Below are 8,318 nucleotides of genomic sequence, written 5' to 3'. Positions count from 1 at the left end.
GTGCTTACTAGACGTTCTTTCCTCCCAATCCAATGGCGGAGTCATCGAACAACGCCTGCAATAATAATAACCCCAGGAAGGCAGAAGGCCTGAAACCGTGGCACCGCAAGCGACACAACTACGACCGGAGTCGAACGGGTCGCGGAGCGACGAGAGATCGCTCAGGTTCCGCAAACCATTCCGCACTCCCAACTCCGGGAGACTCGACTCCAGCAGAAGCAGCTGATGCTGGTGCATCACCCTGGCAACAGCACCTTCCGGTCTGTTGTGCCCGCCCTACCCCGCTCCACTTCCGGTTCCGGGTGCTGTGTGCTCGGCGGGCGGCTGGCCGCGGCCTTCCGGGAGGAGCGGTCTCTGGGGGTGTGGTTCCGGGTGGCGGGAGGCTGAGGGGCGAGGGGTCGCTCGAGCGCTGCGGCCTCGTCAGGGCTCGGCACAGCCATGGAGAGCGGAGGGCGGCCGTCGCTGAGCCAGTTCATCCTCCTGGGCACCAGCTCCGTGGTCACCGCCTTCCTGTACTCCGTGTACCGGCAGAAGGCCCAGGTCGCCCAGGAACTCAAGGTCAGTGCCCGAGCCCGCCCGGCCTCAGCCGGCCATGCCGCCCCGGGGGAACGGTGAGCCTCCCGACCTGCCGTGGGCCGGTCCACCCTCGAGGAAAGACCCCAGGGGGGAACCAGGCCCTGGGAGGGCGTCACCTGGCCCCCAGGAGCCAGGATCAGAGTCGGGTCCCGTGATAACGGCTTCCCTTCCTCCTTTCTCCCAAGTCCCTCTCGTTACTCAGAATAAACCTTGACTTCATCACTTTATTGACGGAAAAAATCTTTACTGAACACCTGCTATGCTCCAGGCGCCGAGCCTGGGTGAAACAGACAGAAATTCCTGTCCTCGTGGAGAGTGCATTCTGGTTCAACCAGACAGTAAATCAGTCAGTCAGGTGTTGTGAGACGTGAGGATAAAAACGACAGCCTAGTGCAGGGAAGAGAGGAAATGGGAATGCTGGAGAAAGGGAGGTTTGCTCTTTTAAACAGGGTCCAGTTGAGCAGAGTCCAGGAGGATTTGAGGCGAGCGTGCAAGTGCCTGGGAGGGGAGAGCATATTTACCCTCTAGGTAACCACTCAGCTCCTTGCTTCTGCATACTCTGCCTTTTTATTGTATGGCCATTTAAAAAATATTGCTCACTTTCCTAATGCAGCACTTGACAATTTACACAACATACTCCCATCTTGGTTTTAGTTCTGCTTCACAGTAATTTGAGGTAGATGAAATAATACCTCCAGACTGCCAATCAAGAAATTGAAACTTGGAGAAAAGGTCTATACAGTGTCAGTTTGGAGCTTAAATTTAGGTCTTTTGATTCAGAGTGTAGAATTTTTTTTTTTTTTTGGTTGACCACATTGCTCTATTATGAATGTGTGAGCGCCTCATGACAGATGAACCTCATTAGGTCAGAAATGGGATCTTATCCTTCCTTCCTTCTAGATTCTAACTCTATGCTTAGCAGAGAGTAGACAGTAAATATTTGTGGATTTGTTTTGGGTGAAATTTCTTTTTTAAAACAGATTAATTTCTTCGATGCCGTGCCAGGCTTTCTCTAGTTGTGGCGAGCAGGGGCTACCCTCTAGTTCCAGTGTGCAGGCTTGCCATTGCAGTGGCTTCTCTAGTTGCAGAGCACAGGCTCTAGAGCACGTGGCTTAGTTGCCTCGAGGCATGTGGGAATCTTCATGGATAAGGGATCGAACTGTGTCCCCTGCGTTGGCAGGTGGATTCTTAACCACTGGACCACCAGGGAAGTCCTGACTGAAATTTCATAATACAGCAGGGCTTAATTTGACATTTATTTGGAAGACGGATGCCTCAACCTGACACGCTTCATTATCATCAGATAATTTGTGTTGAGAGCTTAGAAACAAGTGTGAGTTTTGGAATGCACCTAGTTACCCGGGAGTTGAATTTGGGGTGTGAATCACAGCCTGGTGAGAGTCCAGCTGCCTTCTTGTGTGCTTAATTAAATTACTTCTGAAATGATTGGCTATGGTTGTAATTGATACTTCAGTTTCTGACTCTGAATCAGAAATCACACTGCCATCAAGTTGGCCAGAGATGGCCAAGCAGTGAGTGCTCCAGGAACCATCTTTGGGTGACTTTAAAAGCTTTGCCAGTTAATTCCTCAATGAGGATGAAATAAGTAGTGCTTGCCTGGGAAAACAGTTGGAACTCCTAATATCTTAGGCTCTGTTTTCTTGATCCGATTACAAAACTTCCGGAGTAGGGTTTGTGTCTTACCCTTTTGCATCTCCCATAGTGAGGGAAATGCGTATTTATTGCACACCTACTGTGTGCCAGCCCCTTGTCTGGATTCTTTCACACCTTAAGTTTCATTTAATTCATGTGAAAATCCTATGAGATTGTTTTCCCCACCTTTTGCATGTTTTGAAACTGAGACTCCAATCAATTAAGTTGCCCAAAGTCACAATAGATGCCTTGAAGCTTGATTGAGTCGCAGGCTTTCTGACTGAATTTCATCTCCTTTCCTTCTAAAAAATTTTTAGACTATCCTGTGGTGGATACTTGACTATTTACGTGACTTTGAGCAAATTACTTCACCTCTCTGAGCCTCAATTTCCTTATCTGTAATTGGGGATGATAATGTCTAACTGTAGAGGGATGGTATGAGCATTAAATGGTGTTATGCATTTAAAGTGCTTAGCAGAGTGCCTGGAATGTAGTATATCTAAGTGCTTATTTATTCACTAATTTTTTCATCAAATATTTATTTGGTGCCTGCTATGGGTCAGGCACTATCTCGGCACTAGGGGGACAGCAGTGAACAAGACCAACAGGGTGTCCTGTTGGTAGGGTGTAGGGTCCTAGCCCTCCTACACTTACAGTCCAGTGGAGGGAGGGACAGATAATAAACGAGTAAATAAACTTGAGTGTGAGTTGTTGTTACTGCGCATTGTTTTTATTACCTTTGCAGTGTACGTGGGTAATAATTCTTATTGACCTTGCTCCTGTCGTTTACTGGGTATAGCAATAGCTTAAACGCCAAGGGACCTTAATACGTATCCAGTACTACCCACCTCTTTTGAGGTTGCTTGTCTGGTACCCTTAAGATGGTGTTGATGAAAATACCTGAAAGCAGGAACCGTTTCCTTCATTCATCCCTGAATCCCTGGCCCCCAGCACAGTGCCTGGTTCAGGAAATGTTCAGGGGTTTTATTAATTTTACCTTACTTTTGACGCAGCAGTAACAGGCTTGATTGTTTCCCAAGCACAGCAGATTGCGATCAGAATAGGAAGGAATGGAGAACGGGGGACTGTGAGAGGAAGGCAGCGGCAGAGGTGACTGTGCTCGCCTGTTGATGAGAGGGAAGGGGGCAGAAGTAGGCAAAGCAGGATAGTGTTTAGCACAGGTTCACAAAGCCACGCCCTACAGTGCAGAGGCAGTGCTTTATTATAATGTCTGATGCAGGGCATGAACTGACGAGGGCCTGGTGATAATTATACCAACCACTGCCCAAGCCCCTACCATGTACTGGGCACTAGTTTACGTGCTTTTACACATAAACTCTTCGGATGCATGGTTCTGTGTTGTCAAGAAGAGGTCAAATTACATTCAGTTTATGGTATGCAGATTGATTAGTGCCTTTAATATTTTCATCTTAGTAAGTGACAATGAAAAGGACTGTATGTTTGGTTCACTGCAGACAGAGTGTAAGTGGCAGCCCCACTTGAGGTGGCAGAAACAAGGCACCTGTTTTCTGGGACACAGCTTTGGAATCTGACTCTCCTTAGTCTCTTTCCTGCCTGGTTCCCTTATTCTCTCAATGTGAAAAAAAGAGTCTTTTTCTTTCTTCACTTGTTTGATTGAGCATGTCAGTATTCAACAGCCAGTCCAATCTGTTGTTTCCATTTAGGGAGCTAAAAGAATCCACTTGGGGGAAGACTTAAAGAGTATTCTTTCAGAAGCTCCAGGAAAGTGTGTGCCGTATGCTGTTATTGAAGGTATGTCTCTTTACTGGTAAAATGAAAAATAACTCAGGCTTGCAGAGTTTGGTAAAGATCTTCCTGGCTGACACTGATGTAAGCCTTTTGTAGCCTTGGCGTGGGGGTTCAGAACCTGGATTTTGGGGTTACTGCTGTTTGATTTTGAGGAAATTATACAAGCTCTCGAGCCTCCACTGTCCCCTCTCTAAAATACACTGTGAAAGTGGAAGTTGATCTGAACGTGAAAGGTGCTCAGTTGTGTCCGACTCTGCAACCCCACTGACTGTAGCCTGCCAGGCTTCTCTGTCCATGGATTTCTCCAGGCAAGAATACTGGAGTGGGTAACAATTCCCTTCTCCAGGGGATCTTCCCAATCCAGGGATCAAACTCTAGGTCTCCTGCATTGCAGGCAGATTCTTTATTGTCTGAGCTACCAGGGAAGCCCAAAATATACTTTACAGGGTGATTATAACACTAAAATGATGTGATACATGTAAACTGCTCAGCAGAGTGCCCACAAAGCATAACTACTGGTGATAACATTGTCATCACTTTGATTAATTAAACTAACTCAAACTAAAAACAAAATCTAAATAACATTAAAGGAAAGGACAGAATAGTTCTTCAGAAATAAAATAATTTGTTTCCATTTAGGAGCTGTTCGATCTGTTAAAGAAACGCTTAACAGCCAGTTTGTGGAAAATTGCAAGGGGGTGATTCAGCGGCTGACGCTTCAGGAGCACAAGATGGTGTGGAACCGGACCACCCACCTCTGGTGCGTACCCTTGCTCCAGGCGCCCAAACCCCACGCATGGTCCGCTGAGAAGCTGATGTCCCGGTCCTGTTTCCACGTCTTCAGGCTCTTCCTGAGACAGGGCGGAGACGTGTCTCAGTGCCGCTGGTATTCTTTTGCTGGGTCTGAGGACCTCTGCCACTGCAGTCTCCTAGGCGTCTTGTCCAAATGCAGACTCCTGACCTCTGTTCCAGATCTGCCTAGATGGAATTTCCAGGACGGAGGACCTGGAGCCTGCAGCTGTGCACACTGAGGGTTGAGAAGCCCTGATTGGTGGCATATGGATTGATGATTGTCAGTGCTCCACACTGTAACACTGAGCACCATTTTTCCAACTCATCCTTGGGGGGTTCGGTTTTGGAGTTTTATCTTAATTTTTATTGTAAAAACTATAATTAAAATTTAAAAATTAAAATTAAAAATTTAATTTTAATTTTTATTAAGGATGCTTGACCTGCAGTGTCCTCTTTTAACAAAATGTTAAGTGTCGCAGTGCAGAACCGCTAACTACAGGCACAAGGCGGTGCGGCAGATCCCGCACTCACTCGTCCTGTAGGACTGAAACCTTACACCTGGTGAACATCAGCGCCCCCGCCCGTTTTCTCTTCCCTCAGCCCCTGGCGGTCTCTGGTTTACTCTGTTTCGATGAGTTTGGCTACCGGTCTCTGTCCTGTGACCGCCTCAGTCCGCTTTGCTTAACCTCCTCCGGGTTCACCCATGTTGTCGCATGTGCCGAGATTTCCTTTTTCTTTATTTCTTGTTTTTTTTTCAAAGGCTGAATGGCATCCTGTTGTATGTATGGACCACATTTCTAAGTTCATTCATTGATAGACATTGACGTTGTTTCGGTGCTCTGGCTGCTGTGAGTAAGCAGGGAACCAGGGAGCACGGACCTCTCTTCCAGATCCAGATTTCAGTTCTTTTGGATACAGGCTCCGAAGTGGGATTGCTGGGTCATATATGGTAGTTCTGCTTTTAAATTTTTTGAGAAGTTTAAGATAAAAATCGATGTGTTTTGACAGGGGCAAAGGGAAATAAAGAGTAGAGGTGATCTCTGATGTCATTTGTCGCCCACTGAGGTGGCCAGAGAACCGGAAAACCTGCGCCTCCCTCTTCTGAGGCTCTGGACCAGTGCGATGTCTGTTGTCCTCTTGCCCTCATTTCACGCTTAATCCTGCCCTGGCCTTGAGGTGCTCTCCACCCCCATCTGGCTGTGAGGTATTTGTGGTCCTCTGATTTATCTTTCGTCCTCATTCCTGCAGGAACGACTGTTCTAAGATCATTCACCAGAGGACCAACACGGTGCCCTTTGACCTGGTGCCCCACGAGGACGGCGCGGGCGTGGCGGTGCGCGTGCTGAAGCCCCTGGACGCGGTGGACCTGGGCCTGGAGACGGTGTACGAGAAGTTCTACCCCTCCATGCCGTCCTTCACGGACGTCCTCGGCCACTACCTCAGCGGGGAGCGGCCCAAGGGCATCCAGGAGACGGAGGAGATGCTGAAGGTGGGGGCGCCGCTCACGGGGGTGGGCGAGCTGGTCCTGGACCACAGCTGCGTGCGCCTGCAGCCCCCCAAGGGGCCGGGCATGCAGTACTTCCTGAGCAGCCAGGACTTCGACAGCCTGCTGCAGCGGCAGGAGTCCAGCGTCCGGCTCTGGAAGGTCCTGGCCCTGGTCTTCGGCTTCGCCGCCTGCGCCACCCTCTTCTTCCTCCTCCGGAAGCAGTACCTGCGGCGGCGGCGCGAGCGGCGGCGGGCGGAGGAGGAGTTCCGGGAGCGCGCGTATCCCGAGGAGGACCGTCCCGAGGAGGACCAGGAGGGCCCGAAGGGCGCCTGCGTCGTGTGCCTGAGCAACTTCCGGTCGTGCGTCTTCCTGGAGTGCGGGCACGTGTGCGCCTGCATCCAGTGCTACCGCGCGCTGCCTGAGCCCCGGCGGTGCCCGATCTGCAGGCGGGAGATCAGCCGGGTGGTGCGCTTGTACAACAGCTAAGGGGGGGCGCGGGGGCACTCCGCCCTGCTTCGGGGGTGTTTATCATCTCCGGGTCTTTACAAGAGCAGTGACGGGGCCGCTGCCAGCCGCGGAAGGTCGCCTTTGTCCAGCGTGGGGGTGGCCTTTGCCAGCCCGGGGCACAGGCGCAGAACCCCGCGCCCTGCCCTGGCACGGGCCACGGGGGTGCCGCGTCCCTTCCTTGGAGCCAGGTGAGCCCGTGTGTGGCTGAGAGGAGCCCACTGCCCGAGCGCCAAAGTCTGTGGCCTCCAGCTTTTCTGTCTGTCGTCTTCTCCACGCTCTGCTGACCGGGGTGTGGGTCCCTGTGGACCTGAGCCTGAATGACTGGCCAGAGGGCAGAGCAGAGTCACCTTGAGGAGCCTCAGAGCAGACCGCGGGGCAGTCTTCCCCTCCCTTGCTTCCCCCCCATCCCCCAGGGAAGAGTCTCCAGACTGCTCCTGTGCCCCCGTCCCTTACCCTGCGGCCTCCCACATGTACACAGGTGCTTCAGCATCAAGGGAGTGAATGCGGCATCTGCCCTCTGCCTAACAGGCCGGGACTCTGGTCGGAGAAAGGAGGCAGGTCACAAGCAGGGGCACTTGGAATGGTGCCCGTTCAGTGGTCCTCCGTCTCGGTGAGGATAGGGCCCCTTATCTGCAGCCTTCCTGGGGTCACAGGACTTAAAGAGAGGGTGCTGGGAGCACGTGGTCCGCCCTGACTTGGAACTCGGAAGTCTGAACCGGCTGAGGGCTGGCTCTGGTGTTCTCTGCCCAGGCTGAGCTGGAAAGGTCTTAGCCACAAAGGAAGCAATAAGGATGCTGCTGTCCCAGCCTTGAGTTTTCTCAGCTTCTCACGGAGGCTCCCACCAAGGAAAAGTAGCAGCCAGCATCTTGAGGCCAGGGCCTTGTCCAGGCTAACCCTAACCCCGCCCCCGAAAGGCTCACCTCCCGAGAGTGCCTCACACCGCCCCTCCTCAGCGCCCTGCACCCCTCCCTCGTCCCGCTCGACTCCGTGAGTGCAGACAAGTGGGGGGCCGCTCTCACTGCCTCTGAGTGGCCAAGGTCACCGAAGTCCCGCGCACTAAAGTCACAGCACTTTCTTCTCCCCCTTCCCTGGCTCTGAGTGTCCTTGCTCCCATCCCCCTTCGTGCGGGGGCGGGGGGTGCTCTCGGGGCTCACACCAGCTCTATGCAGTGTCCAGTGTGGACGGCACTAATAAAACACCTTACAACCGCCTGGGAGCCTGTTGCTTTGAACAGGAGTTGACGGCTGGGCTGACGCTTCCCTGGGAGGGATGGGGTCCTGTTTTGATAGGATGAACTGGAGACCTGGCGGCCTCTGTCCTTCCTTGGCTGCAAGGAGGTCTGGGGCTCCCCGTGGTGGGGGCAGCTTGGTGATGCTGAAAGGGGGGCTGTGTGTGGAGTGTCGGGGCAGCCTGGAAACAGTGCCTGCAGGTCATGCCTGGCCTCGCCCAGAGCTGTCTTTGAAGAGCTCTGTCCTGACATCCTGAGCACAGGCCGTGAGGTTTCACCTGTTGCAAGGGTGGGGCAGGTGGGCGT

At 52.1% G+C, this 8,318-nt stretch overlaps 1 protein-coding gene across 1 annotated transcript; it reads left to right on the top strand.

The window, feature by feature from the left end:
- Positions 1-289: 289 nt before the first annotated feature.
- Positions 290-7,995, top strand: MUL1 (mitochondrial E3 ubiquitin protein ligase 1). Its single transcript, XM_043445633.1, has 4 exons — positions 290-558; positions 3,915-4,002; positions 4,639-4,759; positions 6,040-7,995. Exons 1-4 carry the CDS (start codon positions 439-441, stop codon positions 6,761-6,763), a joined length of 1,053 nt encoding a protein of 350 aa, XP_043301568.1. The 5' UTR covers positions 290-438; the 3' UTR covers positions 6,764-7,995.
- The last annotated feature ends 323 nt before the right edge of the window (positions 7,996-8,318 follow it).

The sequence above is a fragment of the Cervus canadensis genome, chromosome 24 (assembly GCF_019320065.1).
Source record: "Cervus canadensis isolate Bull #8, Minnesota chromosome 24, ASM1932006v1, whole genome shotgun sequence".
Classification (NCBI taxonomy): Eukaryota; Metazoa; Chordata; class Mammalia; order Artiodactyla; family Cervidae; genus Cervus; species Cervus canadensis.
This window is presented reverse-complemented; position numbering and strand designations above follow the sequence as displayed.

What these genes read in the sequence shown, in the direction of transcription:
- MUL1 (XM_043445633.1), top strand. Translation starts at nt 439, where the DNA reads ATGGAGAGCGGAGGGCGGCCGTCGCTGAGCCAGTTCATCCTCCTGGGC. An exon ending in GCCGTATGCTGTTATTGAAG is followed by an intron (nt 4,003 to 4,638) that starts GTATGTCTCTTT and finishes GTTTCCATTTAG; the next exon opens with GAGCTGTTCGATCTGTTAAA. An exon ending in AACCGGACCACCCACCTCTG is followed by an intron (nt 4,760 to 6,039) that starts GTGCGTACCCTT and finishes TCATTCCTGCAG; the next exon opens with GAACGACTGTTCTAAGATCA.